This window comes from Cydia fagiglandana, chromosome 6, assembly GCF_963556715.1.
Source record: "Cydia fagiglandana chromosome 6, ilCydFagi1.1, whole genome shotgun sequence".
NCBI classification, from domain to species: domain Eukaryota; kingdom Metazoa; phylum Arthropoda; class Insecta; order Lepidoptera; family Tortricidae; genus Cydia; species Cydia fagiglandana.
In genome coordinates, this window is record NC_085937.1 from 15,199,636 (window position 1) to 15,219,249 (window position 19,614).

The 19,614-nt window shown below is 37.8% G+C and overlaps 2 protein-coding genes across 2 annotated transcripts; both read left to right on the top strand.

Moving 5' to 3' along the window:
* The first annotated feature begins 1,458 nt into the window (after positions 1–1,458).
* On the top strand, positions 1,459–4,222 carry LOC134665477 (uncharacterized). The gene is made up of 4 exons (XM_063522452.1): positions 1,459–1,579; positions 2,421–2,589; positions 3,108–3,322; positions 3,570–4,222. Exons 1-4 carry the CDS (start codon positions 1,459–1,461, stop codon positions 4,211–4,213), a joined length of 1,149 nt encoding a protein of 382 aa, XP_063378522.1. The 3' UTR covers positions 4,214–4,222.
* Positions 4,223–7,568: 3,346 nt separating this feature from the next.
* LOC134665478 (uncharacterized) lies at positions 7,569–17,554 on the top strand. The gene is made up of 5 exons (XM_063522453.1): positions 7,569–7,692; positions 12,249–12,447; positions 15,587–15,754; positions 16,340–16,554; positions 16,926–17,554. The coding sequence occupies exons 1-5, from the start codon at positions 7,569–7,571 to the stop codon at positions 17,540–17,542; spliced, it is 1,323 nt and encodes a 440-aa protein (XP_063378523.1). The 3' UTR covers positions 17,543–17,554.
* The last annotated feature ends 2,060 nt before the right edge of the window (positions 17,555–19,614 follow it).

Sequence of the window (19,614 nt, forward strand, 5' to 3'; positions counted from 1 at the left end):
TAGGTATGTGTAAAAAATTATAACATCGATTTTCACTGAGCAATCAGTGTTAGAAGATGCATAGGCTAAATCATATTTATGTAAATATATAATTTTCAGTAAGAGATATAAATGATAAATCCTACTATCATCAGATAGGTACACTATTTGTGATACACCTATGATAAAGTTTTTAAATTTAAAATAATTACAAACCCCAAAAAAAAACATCCAAAATCACATACTAAAAATCATAAAATTTTGTTTTTTTTTTTAATTCTGACATATCGTCTTAAAACGAATGTAATTTTAATAAATTAAAATATTGCATAAATTTATATAAAAAAATCGGAAAACGGATTAGTTTTACTATTGAAATAATATATAAATAGACATATAGATTTTTCTAATTATGTATAAAATTAGATGTTTTTTTGTGTAGGCTGTATCCTACACTATCCATTTAAGGATTAAAAATGTAATTTGCTAATTTATCTAATACATTGTTCGTACCAGTCGTAGCATTATTAGTTATTACAAGGAAGCACAAAATTTTCTGTATATTTAAATTATTTAATCTCATGGTCTAAGATGAAAAGCTCATGTAAGTTATTATGTAAGTTATTATGTTCGATTGTGGATAATTTGTATGACCTTATTTTCCCTATATTGTTCTAAACTAACTAGACACCGGGTGAAAATGCGATCCTCTTTAATGACAGTTGATGAATACATATTCTAGGTATAATTACATTACAGTCTACCTTGAAGGTGTAATTAAAGAATATGCCGTTGTATTTTCACTTGGGTTTCGCAATCAGTTTTATTGCGGTCGATCTTATTTGAAAACTATTAATTGTAGTTAATAGTTCAATTTATCCTTATAAAATTGAAGTTCAATTAAGGCATAGAGATACGAACTAATCCAGAGGCGGCATCGCCATTGTCAGTTTTTTTTCTATTCAGACTAAGTATAAAAAGTCCAATGCAACTAAGAAGTTAATTTTGATCGTTATGAATTGACCCTTTAAATATGAAACTAAAGCTAGCTATCAGTTAAACGGTAGGACTTAGCTTCGTAAATACATATAAGTAAGGGTCAATTCATAACTGATTCACTGCCAGGGGGCGTGGCCTAGGAATAAACTTGTATGACGGTGAACGCACAAGTGCGTCGGGGGCAGTGAATGTGTTAATTACAGCGAATTTATCACACAAAAATCTTTCTAGACGCACATCGCTTAATTTTCACTGCCCTCTCTCTAATCACCAAATAATAAAAGTTCTTAAACTTTGTTTATCGTTAATTATGATGTGAATGTTGGCACCTGCAATTTCAGCATATTTTGTAACATAGAAGTACTTAATAACTTATTTAATAATAACGTAATAATAGGTATCAGCAGTAACTTTTTCTGCTGGGGATAGCTTGTGGTACCAGTTTGTGGCGAAACATAAACTGTAGCAGTTTTCAGCAGCATGGATCGGCTCCGTCGAATCAAGAAGCGGCTGCTTGAGAACAGCTTTGATAACCTGGTGTGGCTCGTTATGGTCGGGCCCAGCCTGGTTGGATATCAGATCTCCAGGAAAAAGATATTCGGTTCGGTTCATCATGATCTTAAGATATTTTTTCTAAAACAACAATAAAATCAAAATCTTCTAAACTCAAACATGTGAATGAGTGGTTGACTCACGTTAGACCGCCGGGCTGGGCCGAAGTTTCCGCCGCTTCGTTTTCTATGGAAAGTACCACGTGGTCAACAATCAGCCGTCATAGAATATGACATGTCGGACGCCTCGGCCCGAGCACGGCCCGGTCTAGCGTGAGGCGTGAGTCAACCTTAACGGGCATGTACATTATTGCTAGTATTTCATCTCAGCGCTTAAAGCATTACACAGACGAGACATCCTCCAGACTGAGTATAGTAGCGCTATCCCCTTTGCCACAAATATACGGTAGTTTTACCACAGAATAAATAATAGTACTATTAAGTACAGAAGACTCACTCTCTAACAAAACGCGTCTGTCACGATCAGCACAGATATGGCCGCTAGGTGGCGACAGCGCCACGCGCGGCTTATGGCAAACCCCAAAATTGGGGCCGAACGGATGTACTTTTAGCTACCTGTAGCAAAGTGACGAAATCGCGGAGTGAGACACGCCTGGTTTTACTCCATTTTCGAGTGTGTCTTTGTGTGACCCCCGTGTCTTTGAACGGACCAATCACGGCACGGGACTCGCTCACCTCGTCTCCGTCTAGAGGATTCCTAGTCTATTATGTCATGGCTCCTCTACACGATAGGCCAACGCCGGCCACTCCAAGGGACGCAGCCATGCGGTAGAATGAGACAGCAATATCACTTGCTCCCTCTAATGCTTAAGTGCGTCCCTTGGAGTGGCCGGCGTTGGCCCATCGTGTAGAGGATCCATACCATTACAGTCCCTTTCTGGATCATCCACCTATCGCTGCTGGCCTACGTGTACGGCGCGGGCACCGTGGTGTATCAGGCGACGCACGCGCAGGGGGCCAGCGACTTCATCAAGAGCTACGTTAACGTCTCCCTCTTCGTACTTGTAGCGAACAACAGTTACTGGTGGATAAAGGAAAGGTAAACATATTTTCACCACACCAGCTCGGAAAGGCTTACTTTGCACTTCGAAAACTGATAGCAAAGTTGCATTTTATTCACATGTGAGGCAAAGTAATCTAATGCAAATTTTGAGTTGTTTTCTTATGTTTGCTGGTTGAATTGACTTTTAAATGATGATTTTTAATGATAAATATTTAATAACATTCATTTGGATTTGATTTGGATTGTTTTTGTTTGATATCTTACAGTTAATATTTGCTTCGGGTTGGTGTGGTGAAAAATTATGTGTTTCACTCGGGGGCAAATTTTGTTTAACCCTCGTCCTTTGAAACCCTCGCAACGCTCAAGATTCCATTTTTTGAACCACTCGCTACGCTCGTGGTTTAGTTTTGGAATCTTTCGCTTGCTCAGGTATTAAATATAAGCTCGAGCGATTAACCAACAACTGTGCCTCCTTGTAAAAGAAATAACTATTGATTTACAAAGGGGCAAAGTTAAAAAAAAATACCTACCTAAAAATATATACCTACTTTCAGAGATCTACTAAGAAGTGTACTGAAAAAAGCTAAAGAGAGTGACACTAAAACCATACAAGCTGGGCTATTCGTCGAGAAGTACGAGCGCTCGTTGTCATTAATCAAGCGTATTTTGCTCATTTTCTACACCGTCAATACAATCAACGAGTTTACAACATATTTGCCCAGACGGGCTGACATGAACGCAGACACCTTCTCAATGGCACCTTGTGTTGGTAAGAATTCAATTTAAAATAGGGACTAGTCAGTTTTCAGAAGGACTTGTATGTGTTGCAGTATTCCCTCATTTTGCAAGAAAAATCTCGATTAGCCGTGCAGAGACCGAGCCATAATTTTATTCAGAAGGAGTAGAGTTAAGCATGGACTTGGTCAAACCGAATGATTGGTAGACACAGTGAAAAATGTGATCTTTTAGAAAGAAGTATATAAGAAGTAGGTACTTTCATATCAATATTGTTCCAGGGATTGAACCACTGACGTCATTTCCACAACGCGAAATCTGCATAGCACTGATATCAATTCAAGAAATAACCATTCTCAACACTACGCACAGTTTCCAAACAGTGATGCTTCTTCTCTTAGCGCATACTTCTGTCATGTATCGATTGCTCTCCGATGAAATCACGACGTTCAGTACGCTGCTTACCGATCCAAGAAACTACGATTTTGTGAAAGAAAGGCTGCCCGTCATTATATATCGTCACGTTCTTATTTTGGATATAACAAAAGACCTTAGAGCTTTATACAGTATACCGATGGGGATTAATTTCGGTTCGAATGCGGTGTGCATGTGCTTTTTCTTCTTCTTGGAACCTGCAGAATATTTAAGTTTTATGCCGATAGTCGTGTATTGCTTCATTGTATTTTCTTTGTACTGTTTTCTTGGGCAGCGGCTTACGGATGGCGCAGAGATGTTCTCTCAGGCACTGTACAACAGTGGTTGGGAGATGATGCATACAAAGGAACGGAGGGCAATTGTCTTTATGCTGCTACAGTCCCAGAAAGAGGTCGATTTACTTGCAGCTGATTTAATCCCAGTCAACATGAGTACTTTTGCTACCACGTGCAAGGCCATATATCAATTTGCAACTGTTTTTAAATTGTAAAGAAACTAGACATTTAAAGATAAAGATAAAGATAATTTATTTGTCAAACATGAGTAAAGTAAAATAGAGATGTTACTGTACAAAGTTGTCCTTCATGCTTTGCCTCGCGGCGTACAAAATATAGTATACCTATCTATAATATATGTACAATAATTAATATCACAGTCTAACCTGTGGACATTCCTTAAAAATAAAATACAAATATAACAATAATTACTACTACTACATTGACTTAAAAACTAACATCATTAATAAAATCATTAACATTATAATAACATTTTTCCAATAATAATTTCGTTAAATGACGCTTAAACAAATTAATATTACTGTTCCTTATTTCCATGGGTATCTTATTAAAGATTTTAGGTGCTATACCAAGTATACTTTTTCTCAGCAGGGCAGTATTAGCAATTTGATTATGAATTCTATTATTATCCCGTGCTCTTAGTGAGGCACACACTGAATTTTGCCTCTGAAATAGGTCAGGGTTATTCCTAACAAATAAAGCTACTTCATATATGTAAATAGAAGGAAATGTCAATATTTTATATTTTGTAAAGTATGGCCTACTACTGTCTAGTGGTTTCAGACCAAACATTGCTCTAATACATCTTTTTTGAGATTTTAAAACGTGTTCTCGGTCGGTACTATTACCCCAAAAGATTACCCCATATCTCAAAACTGACGCTACCAACGCATGATAAGCTGATAATACTATTTCTATATTTACTATATGTCTCAACTGGCTAAGTGCATATGCTGATTTTGCTAGTTTTGAGCAAGTGGCTTCAACGTGATTTTTCCAGTTTAGACATTTGTCAATATGCACGCCCAAGAAATTTACAGTTTCTGCTTCATCTAATTTACAACCTTCATATGAAATACTAATGTCTTGTATATTGGCTTTACGTTGACTAAAATGTATTACCTTTGTTTTAGTCAGGTTTACTTTAAGATTGTTACTTTTTAACCAGTCGATAATATTACTTACTGCTAAATTGATGTCGGCTTCATATGTCATTCTGTCTTTGCATTCTATTATTACTGTACTGTCATCGGAAAACAGAGTCATTGGATTATCTACTATTCTCGGTAGATCGTTGATATATATAATAAATAACAAAGGGCCGAGCACAGACCCTTGTGGTACTCCATATTTAATAATACGGCTCTCCGAAAGGAATACAGTCTCTTTTCTTGTTTTTGGATCCAACCTAGTTATTTCTACATATTGATTTCTATTGGTCAAATAAGATTGTAACAATTGAAGAATATTGCCTCTTATTCCATAGTTATGTAATTTCCTCAGAAGGAGGCTATGGTCGACAAAGTCAAAGGCCTGGGTCATATCCATGAAAATACTACAGACTGGTGCTCTTTTGTCCATGTTTTCTGTCACAATGCTGAGTAGGTTGAATATTGCCATAGTAGTGGACCTGTCTTTACGAAATCCCTGTTGTTCTTTTGATAGTATACATTTATTTTCAAAATACGTGTACAGCTCTTTATGAATAAATTTTTCAAATATTTTTGCAAATATTGACAAGAGTGCAACAGGTCTGTAGGATTCCACATCTTCCTTATCATCTTTCTTAAACATTGGTTTAATAATGCCTGTCTTGAGATTATCAGGGAAAATACCTTCACTTATACAAAGATTAATAAGATAGCTTAAATGTGGTGAAATATAATCTGCAACATGTTTTATTACTCTGGTCGATATACCATCGTGCCCTACACTTTTTTTGTTTTTTAAGTTTTTTATTATTGTGTATGACGGATGAGCAGCAGCAACACGGGTGTTTACACAGGATGGCGGGTGGGCGTAGTATCTCAATGTATTACTTCACAGCTAACCCAGTATGCTACCAGTGCATGAAATAAACTTTCGGACTTGTTAACCATACTAGTGCCTACTAAAATATCTAGTCGCTATTGGGATGTATTTGGATAGCACTCAAATAAAAGGATCACATAAAATCGTTCAAGTCTTTATTCAAATCAAGCTAGGCCGGCTCCAACCGTACACCTCTGACCCGAGAAGATTTAATTCCTTCTCTATTGGAGAAGGGTATCCCAATATGGGACCGGCAACAAACTCGGCGGGACACATCTTTTCAAAACAACACTTCTTCTCTTTATTTTACAAAGGTAAGCTTCTAATCACACGTAAGAAATCAAAATAACACTTGGAATAAAACACTTAGCTAAATGGTTAAAGAACGTTGGATTCTATAAGCTTTCAGAATAATCCTTCAGGTATAAGCCTTCAAGAACGTGGCGAATTAGGCACGAGGTTGGCTAACGTCCGATCTCTAGCGCGGTCAAATCAAGTCTGATTACGGAGCCTCACCGCTCCCGCCTTTTAAGTCAAGCAGGCACACCTGCTCGACCGGTCCACCGACATAACGACAAAACTACCAACTCGTGCCTACCTTCACCCAAGAGAACCCTCTTGACGTTCCAAAGCCTTCTACCTGTCATTTTAGTTCAACAACACGCCAATAGATGGCGTTACTCTCTACGCAACATTATGAATTTCGTTACAACCCAGTAATATGTAGCCAAACATTGCTAATCGACTTTATACAGGCGTCTTTAACTATGAACTGTAACGCTGCAATACGTCCTTCTGGAGTCACGCTCCGACACGGCCATCCTGCGGTACACACGTCCTCGTGTGTGGGTGTGTGCATTTGCTTCTGAAACAAGATACACAGCACAGTATCATATCGCTCGGTCACTCCTGACCAACAATTTGTGTCTCATTCATCATCGAATAAAATCAATGATCACATTTGATTCTTATTGCTCGGCTAACCTGACCAATTATACGGTCGGGGTAGATAAAACAAAAACAGGGTCACCAAAGACAGTCTTTCAATTAATCTAGATCTAATGATCGCAACAGCAATGGTACAAATGTACTGTGTCTAAATTACACTCGTTAAGTCTATAAAGCTCACAATGACCACCATCATCATGAACTCATGTTCGGACCACCATCCGGTCATCTCGCAATACTACACTCGCAATGACCACCATCATCATGAATGCATGACCCGACCACCATCGGGTCATCTCGCAAAGCTACACTCACAATGACCACCATCATCATGAATGCATGACCGGACCACGGCTCGAACATTTCGCAATGCTACATTCACAACGACCACCATCATCATGAATGCATGACCAGACCACCATCTGGTCATCTCGCAATGCTACACTCACAATGACCACCATCATCATGAATGCACGACCGGACCACCATCCAATCATCTCGCAATGCTACACTCACAATGACCACCATCATCATGAATGCACGACCGGACCACCATCCGATCGTCTAGCAATGCTACACTTAGCAACACCAGCCGATGACACAGACCAAACGCACGCCACCACGTGTGGCCGCACAGCAACGGAAAAGAACATAAAAATCTACTTCCGGTGTTTTACGCCTACGTCTACGCTTGGTAAGTGTAATCTGACTGACTGTAATTGAGCATTATGAACTGCACGATCACACATTTTAACCATTACAACTACAATAGACAGTAACTTCGCTCGGTTATTCTGACCGTGCGCACTTGAGACCTTGTGACAATGTGTATTGAAACTCATAACTCCAAACGATCGCATTTAATCTCTATTCAAATGGTATACCAACTATACCATACACATTAAATTTCAACATCCATTGTCACAAAATTATCTTAAATCAACATCAAATAGCGCCGCACCAACGGCTCATCTTACTTTCGCTTTCTACTTTAGCTTTAAACAGAAACTCGCTCAAGAGTTCAAATCTGAAGTAAAACAACTCAAAATAACCCCAACGAAATGTGAACTGCTCACCAGATAATAAAGTATGATGCACGTGTCCAAGTCAAAGGTCGTGGTGGTGAAGACCAACCCAAGCACGAAGGCTGACGCTTTCCGCCTTGCAGTTGCCGTTACTGATGTGGCTGATGGCGAGATGCACGATGTGGTTTATCGTAGCTGGCTGTTACTGAAATCATCATTTGCACGGTATCAGTTCTATCATGTATGCAGCTTAAACTCCAAGGTTTGTGAAATGCCCTAGTAGCGCACACAAAAGGCATGTTACCAATGGATACAGGACTTTAAAAAACTCAGAATATGATTTAAACTTCAATGGTTGTGTTTTATTTTACTCCATGAACAAACACGTGTTCCTAAAATGAGTAAAAAGGTAAAAGGGCCAATACGAAAACTAATTACAGCTACAGCTAATTAGTTACGCAGGTGACAGCTAATTAGTTACGTTCGACTGTTATGCTTCGCCATTACACTCAAAATAAAAATCACTAATAAACAATCAGAACGAAACCTGTCCTTTTATTTCCAAATCTCCATCACAGAAGATTCTGCACAGCTGCTTCTGTGTTACAGGCGTGATGGCATCTGTAAGTTGTCTCTGCTCAGGTTGCAGCACACTGTAACATTAATTTTCACATGCGTAGCTCATGTTTTCAAAGTAAGCACGATTTGTTATCTATCACGCCATTACGGGCAATGATTTGTCACAACTTGTTAATTACAAAACGATACAAAGGATGTCATAATCTTAATAGGAACATTTTCTACCGGTGCATATGTATCTTCATTAAAAATCCATTTTTGAGGGTAGATTCACAAGTGAGCGATGAAAAATATCACGTCGTGATAGCCGGCAGTTGTAATTAACAATATGGATTTCACAACAAAATAACTCAAGATCACTTTGATTTAAATGGATTATAAAAATCAATTATAAAGAAACGTGGCGTTACCAGAGATGACGTCACGTCATGACTGCTCTGTTAGACTGTCTCAATCATAATTCACAATTTCACAATAATTCACATCAAATAACATAATGAACTGCACTCACCTTTCAATTAAGGTTAGACACGTGAGCTTACCATTACCACGTGTCTCGATGTAGGTCACCAAAAACACACCGTAAATACATCGCACTCCCACGTGGCTGTGTAAGCAATACATGAGACTCGGCATCCCACTTCTGATGACGGAGTGCACCAGCAGCAGGCAGCACGGGTGTTTACACAGGATGGCGGGTGGGCGTAGTATCTCAATGTATTACTTCACAGCTAACCCAGTATGCTACCAGTGCATGAAATAAACTTTCGGACTTGTTAACCATACTAGTGCCTACTAAAATATCTAGTCGCTATTGGGATGTATTTGGATAGCACTCAAATAAAAGGATCACATAAAATCGTTCAAGTCTTTATTCAAATCAAGCTAGGCCGGCTCCAACCGTACACCTCTGACCCGAGAAGATTTAATTCCTTCTCTATTGGAGAAGGGTATCCCAATATGGGACCGGCAACAAACTCGGCGGGACACATCTTTTCAAAACAACACTTCTTCTCTTTATTTTACAAAGGTAAGCTTCTAATCACACGTAAGAAATCAAAATAACACTTGGAATAAAACACTTAGCTAAATGGTTAAAGAACGTTGGATTCTATAAGCTTTCAGAATAATCCTTCAGGTATAAGCCTTCAAGAACGTGGCGAATTAGGCACGAGGTTGGCTAACGTCCGATCTCTAGCGCGGTCAAATCAAGTCTGATTACGGAGCCTCACCGCTCCCGCCTTTTAAGTCAAGCAGGCACACCTGCTCGACCGGTCCACCGACATAACGACAAAACTACCAACTCGTGCCTACCTTCACCCAAGAGAACCCTCTTGACGTTCCAAAGCCTTCTACCTGTCATTTTAGTTCAACAACACGCCAATAGATGGCGTTACTCTCTACGCAACATTATGAATTTCGTTACAACCCAGTAATATGTAGCCAAACATTGCTAATCGACTTTATACAGGCGTCTTTAACTATGAACTGTAACGCTGCAATACGTCCTTCTGGAGTCACGCTCCGACATGTATATATCCATTGGAGTACTTGGTGGCATGAACATAGATGCTATTCTAGGACTGATAAGGTGATTGGGCTTGCTACCGCTAGTTATAGTCGATGCCTTTTCAGTATAGTAATCGTTGAAGGCATTCGCTATGGCTTTTGGATCACAGATTACCGAGTTTGCATATTTAACATTTTGTATATAATCTCTAGGCTGGTTAAGTTTTGACTTATTTATTACTTGCCATGCCATTTTAGTTTTATTATCAGCAGTAAGAATTGTTTTCATATTGTGCATGCGTTGTGACGCTTTTGTGATCGCTTTCAATTTGGCTGAATAATTTTTTAATTTTACTTTATTTTCTATAGAAGATTTAGTCCTGTATTCCCATAAAAGCTTTCTTTTAGTTTTACAAGCTTTTTTGATGCCCTGCGTAATCCATGTAGGCCGTTTGGCAACTTTTATAGTAATTGTATTTATGGGGAAGCAAAGGTCATAAAACAATTTAAATGTAGTATGGAAATTATTAAAAGCATCATTCGGTGTTTTTGCATCCATCATTTCAGTAAATGAAATATTTTCTATGCAATGTCTAAATTTTCTAAGATTATCTACACAATAGTCTCGTTTTTCTACTCGCCAGCTATTAACCGTGAAATAATTTTTTATAGGTATTTTTAATAGCTGTGCAGTGTGGTCGGAGAGAGCAAGTTCTATTACATTTATTTCACATTTCTTCGGTATATTGTGGGCCACATTGTCTATACAAGTGCCTGAAGTGATTCTTGTGGCTTGATGTACTTGTAAGTGGAGATTATATGATAGTAGGCAATTAATAAATTCTTGAGTAATATTATTATTATTTAAAATATTTATATTAAAATCTCCACAAAGGACAATGTGATGCTGAGTTTTTTTACTGACATTATATAAAATTGCCTCAAGTTTTTCAAAAAATACATTTAAATACGTCTGATTCGACTTTGGCACTCTATACACACACATAATTACTAACTTATGCTTAATTAATTCTATAGCACAACATTCGAAAACACCGCTAATCGATAGATCTGCCACCTCCGTGAGCTCTTTAAACACATGACCATTTTTCACTAAGATACACGCTCCTCCTCTCTTTTTATCTCTCATAAAGGATGCTGCCATTTGGTAGTTTTCAATATGAACTGTACCCTTACAGCTTTCAGTTATATTATGCTCAGTGATACAGAGTACATCAATGCCAGTTTGGTTATCCATAAAATTATCCAGGCAGACAGTGAGTAGATCAGTCTTATTACTTAGGCCAGCTATATTTTGATGTAGCACACATATTTGATTATATTTAGTAGCAGTAGTAGTACGAAAAAACTGTTCAGATCTATCACGGTCTACTGGTTTCTCCCCGGAACCCAAAATAGTGCTATTGCACTCGAAAAAAATTATTCTCTGTTTGCGTGCCAAGAGATGTTTTTTTAACCATACTGGCATATGTCGCGGGGGTCATTAACGAGCACATCGAAACATGCAATTCATTTGTATTAATTAAATTATAAATTTTCAATGCAAATTTTTTACCCAACAATAACTTACTGTCTAAACATATGTCATCAATATCAATGTATTTAATATAATCAAAATACGACGCTAGAAATTTCACTTCATAATCAAGCAACATAGTCAAATCCTCATCAAGAGTAACATTATATGATATACCAGGTAAAATTATATTCGTATTTGATAACATTCCCATATAAAATCCCAACAGATTAAGAAATGATGTTGGATTCCTTTCATTCACGCCACACAACAAAATTATGTAGTCATTTTTGGTAAATGACTTACACATATCTAACGCTGGTTCAATTAAATTACGAAGATTAGCGCCCGGCTTAAACCAGGTAACAATATTGTACTGATCACTAAACCGGTATAGCCTTTTACCTAAACCACGGCCACGGTCGTCGCTTATCAGTAGGATACGGTGACGCGCAGGGGTAGGATGTCGGTCAGCGCGTGCATTTATCTCGGGAACAGCGGCGGTAGATTGCATCACACGCGGAATTATCGTTTCGCTCGGGGTGGCTGCTATCGGCGCTGGGTTGTTTGGACTATCCGGTGTAATGTGTATGCTCACAGGCGCCTGTCCAATTGTTTGTGTGGACGGTGGACAACAAGCGAACCCGTTAGTGTTGATAGCTGCGGTGGTAGATTGCGACACACGCGGAATTATCGTTTCACCCAGGGTGGCTGCCATCGGTGCTGGGTTGTTTGGACTATCCGGTGTAGTATATGTGCTCACAGGCGTCGGTGTGGGCGGTGAACAACAAGTGGACCCGTTAGTGCATATATCCTCATGTGCCCCCTGTGTTTGGGTAATCGTGTCATCAACACAGTGCATTTTAACGATCGGACGTGGCGTTCTACGTGGAGACAAATTATCACAAGTACGTGGCGTTCTACGTGGAGAAGAATCCCCACAGGTAGCATTCCTATACAGTTCTACCGTTTTTTGACAGATGCTCAACTCTCTTTTTAATGTGATATTTTCCTCTTTTAATGCCTCAATTTCCATATGTGCTCCATCCAGCTCCAGCGTTAACTGGTCCAATTTAAGAGTCGCTTCAATTAACTTTGTATTGAGTTCATAAAAGGATGAATTTTGGGAACCATTTGTGGTAGAATAATCACTGGCATTGGCGTCACTGCTAGTCAATAAGTTATTCACCTCTGATTCCTGCATCGATTCCTCAATATATCTGTGAACTGTATCATTTTGATCCATTTTCTTTTTTGTATTTTGACGTCCGTTTACACGTAAAGATCACTATAGAAAATTTAAAATATAACGTAACGATTTTATACTTCACACAGGAAAAACACTTATTTAACCATGTTAACTATCAAAGATAATATTCTATATTGTTCTTTTGAATAACCATTATCAAAGTATATCACTTTATTGAGGTTTTACTTATTATTTATAATAAAACACAAATATTTTCTATCAGCTGTTTGGAACAACAACAGTTAGCTTTGCGCGCCCTCTAGTGCAATTTCCAATAAGTTTCTAGTATCTGCATGTGATCGTTCAATCATTTTCTTTGACTCTGCTAGAGAGATTACTAGTGTCTACCTATTAACATAATTTGCTTCTTAAATTAAAAGATAGCGAAGAAAATTATTGTTTTATTTCAGTAAATAATATTTTACACAACGAAGGCCGCAAAATCTGTACAATCTTATTTGTAGAGCCATAAGAGCGAGTCGCATAGTTTTGCGGCCTTCGTAGAGTAATATATGCGAAATAGCGAATAGAAAAGTTGATCGCTAGGTAATTACATAGTTCAATTGAAAATCTCAACCTAGTGAGTATTATATTCTTTGATCTCAATATTATAGTCTTGCAAAGAAGGTCAGTGGTAATATTAGTCTTAAACATAAATGTCCTGACTCAAAGTAAGAAAAACGTATTGACTTCTAAAGAAGCCAGTTCATCATCATCATCAGTCATTTTGGCGGCCGACTCACGGGGTATATTTATTTTGGGTAAGTGTATTTTTATTTTATCTCAGTTTAAAAAAAAATATTTTCATTCCTGGAGGTATTACTAAATGTACTATATTTTTATTATTTCAATAAATGCATTTTTACTTAGTAATTTCATTTCTGGGTTTAACCCTTTCGACGCCGTGTCAAACAAAAGCAGTCACCCGGACGCCACGTCACCGAAGTGTCAAAACTGAGATTGAACTTCATGCACGTAGGTCTATGTTGCTCTGTGGCCTGTGACCGATTAATCAGTCTTTGGCGTTAAACCTGCGGTGCGGATATATCGGTCAATGGCGTCCAAAAGGTTAACTCTAGTTTTAATTTTATAATGTTATAATTAATTTAGTTTGAAATGTAGGGCTAATTATATACGGTAAAACAAGTATGTAAATATAAAAAAATTGTATAAAAATATCTGTTTGAATAAGTTGTTAAGTTACCAATCTACCAATCGTTTATTCACATTTGACATTATATATATACATTCTATGATGAACTACTGTTACCTAGTTTGCGTTTGTAACAGCGCCATCTCTTAGGAAATTAAGACATCTAACTAAATCGGTTCGAACAATATCAATAGAAAAAGTGAATATTGCTGGCTTATTCATTACTTACCATATTCTATAGTAGTACTTCAATTGGACTAAACAGTACCAAATATTCTTCCACAGCTATTACCTGAGAATTTTCACACCTGCCAATTCGATATACCTACGATATAGTAACGTACCTATAATTAATTGTAATTAAAATGTATCATTATGGTAGTTATCAGGATTTAAATTTTAGGACTACTGGTACAACACAAGATTAGAATCAAGGGTATTTTTTTTTAGTTTGAATAGTCAAACGTAGAGAATAGTGTTTGCCTCTTCCCTGAGGACATCATTCATGATGATGATCATTTCAGCCTATTTACGTCCCACTGCTGAGCACAGGCCTCCTCTCATGCGCGAGAGGGCTTGGGCTATAGTCCCCACGCTAGCCCAATGCGGAATGGTATATGGTTAACTAAATTGCATTAGTATTGAATTGTATTTGTTATATTGTTGTTATTCACAGGATACAAGCCCGTTTTCCAGTACGTTTTGACCCACGAAAAGTGTTAATTTTCATGTAAGATGCAGTATTTTAGCCGAGCACAGAACGGTTTCCAACGGTTGAAGAAACAGCTGCGAGAAAACAGCTTCGACAACCTCGTGAGTCTCGTAATGGTGATGCCCAGACTGGTCGGATTTGAGATCACCAGAAAGAAAATATCTGGTAAGTGGAGTGTCTATGGACTCTGCCGCGCGACCAGCGGCGGTATGGTCGCATTTTTATTGTTTGTTTGTTTGTGTTTGTGTGTCGTGTGCCTATCACGTTCTAACAAGTATGTAAGTGCGAAAGGGTCAAACGTAGTGGATAGGATAGGATAGGCGATAAAAATGGAATCATGCTGCGCCCGCAGTATCAATACCAGAGTGTTGGGCTTTCTGCATGATACTCGTAACAAGGAAATACCTAGATAACGCGCAGATAGGTAGATAATATGTATATCATTGTGGAGCTGTCAGAGCGCCAGATAGTTGCCATCCAGCGGGGCAATGCGGCCAGCCTTCTGGACACCTTACTCAGCGACTACGACTTAGGTAATTTTTTTTATTTATAAGTTAATAAGCGTTTTATTGTGTTATAAAAATGGTATAAAATGGATATTACATCAGCATATTATACATATTACTGGCATATTATATCAGCCAAGCTAACAAACGGTTTGAGCTACATCGGCTACATTTTCGCTCCAATATTTTCAGTTTCTATCCGACAAAATGGATTTTTAACTTAAACCAAACAGGTCCAAGGTATATCTGTAATTCTTTTATGCTTAAGTTTTTGCATGATTCAGTTTAATAATTTAATAATTATAACCAATTTTACAGTTCTCTTTGGATCATACATCTATCGCTTCTTACCTATGTGTACGGTATGGGTAGCCTGGTGTACCAGGCCAAACATGCGCGAGTGGCCAGTGACTTTATCAACAGTTTCGTCAACGTCTCCATTCTAGTGCTTACGGCGAACAACAGCTACTGGTGGCTAACTCACAGGTGACTAAAATAACGTTTCACAAACGTACTCTATCTAATTCTGGATACTAGTACGTTATATCGTCTATACTCATACTCATACTCATACTCATTTATTTATAATATAATTACATATTACACGTCAAAAATGGAAATTAAATTAGATAAATTAAGTTACAATTATAGTTATTATGTTACAATGGATATATGACCAAAATATTCTTATCGATGTAATAAACTACCTAAGATATGGATGTATTAATATTACCCACTTTTAACATAAATCGGATGGTCAAAAATCGAGGGTTAAAACCTCGGTCTTGCCGTATAAAGGATGACTAATGTTAGACTGGACCGGGCCGTGTTCGACCCGGAGCTTCCGGCGCATCGTTTTCTATGGAAAGCATCACGTAATCGCCTGTCATGTCATAGAAAAGTAAGAAGCGCCGGAAACTACGGCCCGGTCTAGCGTGAGTCATTCTTAAAGCATAAAAGTTGTTACCAAGAAAAACGCAAAAATTTTACTAGCAATTTGGTCAAAATCCTTATCATACACAGACGAGAAGTTAAGTAAGAGCTTGCTTTCAAAACCGTAATTATTTCCAGAGATCTATTAAGGAATGTACTAAGAAAGGCTAATGAAAGTGATAACAGCACTATCCAAGCCGGACTGTTCGTCGACAAGCACCAGCACTCCTTATGCATGATCAAACGGATTTTGTTTATATTCTACTTTATCAATTTAACCAATGAGTTTACCTCATATTTGCCGAAACGTGCTGACTTGAACGAAAAAACCTTCTTAATGACACCTTGCGTTGGTAAGCTCTAATTTTAAATTAGAGAAAAATCACGTTTCAACATAAAGATTCTACAAGCAGCATTAACAGACCCTAAATTGCGTCCAATTGTATGCATTTTCAAGACAAAATCCAACCAATGAGGCTACTAAATTATCTGTAGGTAAGTAGCTTATGTTTGGCTCACGTTGAGATATGGGAGTAGTACGAACCGACGGGGCATGATCAGCAAACAGTCCAAATCTAAATTTTTGCCGTCACAGCGGCGGCGGCGACACGAATATACATTACAATATATCTACCTAATATTATAATCATTGTAATACAGTACTAAAGTGGAAGGGATTTGAAATGTTTTAAAGCTCCTATTAATTCCAAAAATATTTTTACAGGACTCAAGCCACTGACGTCCTCTCCACAACGCGAAGTCTGTATAGTGCTGATATCCCTTCAGGAACTAACGATTGTTATCGTTGTACTAAACTTCCAGACAATGATGCTCTTGCTCATAGCGCATACCTCTGTCATGTACCAACTGCTCTCTGACGAAATCATGACATTTAATACTTTACTTACCGATCCGAGTAACTACGGTTTAGTAAAACAAAGACTAGGTGTAATTATAAAGCGACACATTCTTACTTTAGATATTGTAAAAGACATCAGAGTTTTATACAGCATACCGATGGGTATCAACTTTGGTTCGAATGCGGTGTGCATGTGCTTTTTCTTCTTTTTGGAACCTGAAGAATATTTTAATTTTATGCCGATATCTATGTATTGTTTCATCGTATTTTTCTTATACTGTTTCCTTGGGCAGCGGTTAACGAATGCCGCGGAGATGTTTTTTCGAGCTGTGTACAGTTGTGGCTGGGAAATGATGGATATTAAGGAACAAAGAGCCATTTCTATAATGCTTCTGCAGTCGCAGAAAGACGTCGACTTGCTTGCAGCTGATTTGATTCCGGTCAACATGCTCACTTTTGCAAGAACGTCACAGGGCATATAGAAGTTTGTTACTGTTTTTTTAAATTGTAGAGCAAGTAGACAACTGCTAACTGACTGTGATTCTAATATTTATATGTGTATTCTTGTCATTTAGAAGTTATAAAGATTTAAACTTGAGCTGCTTAGTCGATAATAGAAAACACAGTGTAAGTATTCAAATTAAAGTTATAGAGTGAAAAGTTATTTGTAAGTAATTTATTATTTTTACGTCAGTTAAAGTGATCACACATACAGATTCAAATCACCGTGGCTAAACACCTCTAGTATACAACTTTGGCGAGCAAACTTATAATTACAAATATAACTCAATACTAAAGAGTTAGAAGTCTGATTATGCGGCCTCCACCAGGTATATTCCAAAATTGCGAAATATCCACACTACACGGGAAAGTTTCGGAAACTTCTCACATTTATGTATAAAAATTGAAATTGACCATTTACTCAAAACAGTTTTCTTTGTTTCCTGTGAAATTTTCCGGAAATTACCGAGAACTTTTCAAAACTTTCTGGAACCTTTCCCCACCTTGTACATCTGTATGGTGCCTAAATAAGGTGCACTTATCTTACTGAAAATGTTAATGTCTCCGGTTTCGCAACGTACGTTTCACGGTGACCTTAACATAAATACAGTCTTTGCGTATGTTTTGAAATGATTTTGGTCCGATGTCTAAGAGCGGAACGAATTGAGACACACTCAATTTTAATAATAGAGTTTCCTTTTTCCTCACAATTCTTAAGCTTTGTAGTAGCGTAACCTGTTGTCTATGTATGTGTGGATCCTGATCCTGACTGAATTTTAATGGATGAGTCACGCTACAACGGTCGGCCGGGACGCCCGACGCTTCAGTTTTTTATAGAAAGCATCACGTGCCTCAGGTGACATTACTTAAAGTGTGTCGATAGCTATTGATTGTAATATCTATTGTATTAATGATGTTTTTTAACGAAACAAAGTATATAACTTGTAAGGCTACAGGGTAAAGTATATAACTTGCAAGGCTACAGGGTGAAGCCACTAACCCCCTTATTCTTAAAACTTTACACTCTTAGTTGAATTATATTTTATCACTTTCTTACTAATAATACTAATCCTCCTCTTTGAATCGTATTCCTCATAGCTGAGGGTCGTGACCTCTATAAATTACTTTTCAAACGATTGCTTTCCACGTGTTTCGGTCTTCGGCAGTGTGAATGGCCTCGTGAACTTTCTTGCCGGAGTTGTCACTTATTTGATCAGTCCATCGCATAGGACTTCTTCCTCTTCGATATCCCTCTTTTTTTCCTGTCACCAGCATTTTCTCCAGATCGTCGATAGTCTCAGGTGATTCCCACTTCGCTAATACGTAAGTCAAAATTACAGATTTACGCGCAATTTAAACCTAATTGTGGGTTGTAGCGCGATTATGAATAACGCCATAAGGAACTAGTAGGTAAGTGTCATAGCAAGCAGTTAGCGTTCCATCACAAATTATTTCCTGTGAGTTCACAACTTTGCATTATCTAACTGTCTAGTAACAGGAAGAAAACTAATCCTCTTGTTATTGTCGATAGATTATACATGCAAATTGCGTAATTTAGATGGGGAAAGTAATACCTCACTGGTCTAGACTATGCCGTTATACTTAGTTAACAAGATCTTTCATTAAAGCTTTCGAATCATCCATAGAGTAAGTACTTATGAAAAATAATAAGTACCATCAACTAGGGTTACTTTGATTCGCGAGGTCAGGTGCATGATTTCGAACATATAACTGCGCGAGGTACAGATAGTATCATAAGTAGCGGATCAGATTACACGTCAAAAGTATCTACCATTTTTAATAACTTAACAAAAAGAGGTAAGTATGGCTCTATGTATAGAACAATAAGATTGTGACAGATAATTTTGAACGCAATTAGTAAAGATATGCACTTGGAAAAGTATTCCAGAGTGGCAGATACTTTTGGCGCGTAGTTTCATCCGTTAATAATGCTCACTGTATCACGCATTTTGTTAATTATGTTTAGAACGGAACCACATTTGTGCAACCGCTTTATGCACCGAACACCACGAGACCTCCGGCGCCCAGTCGC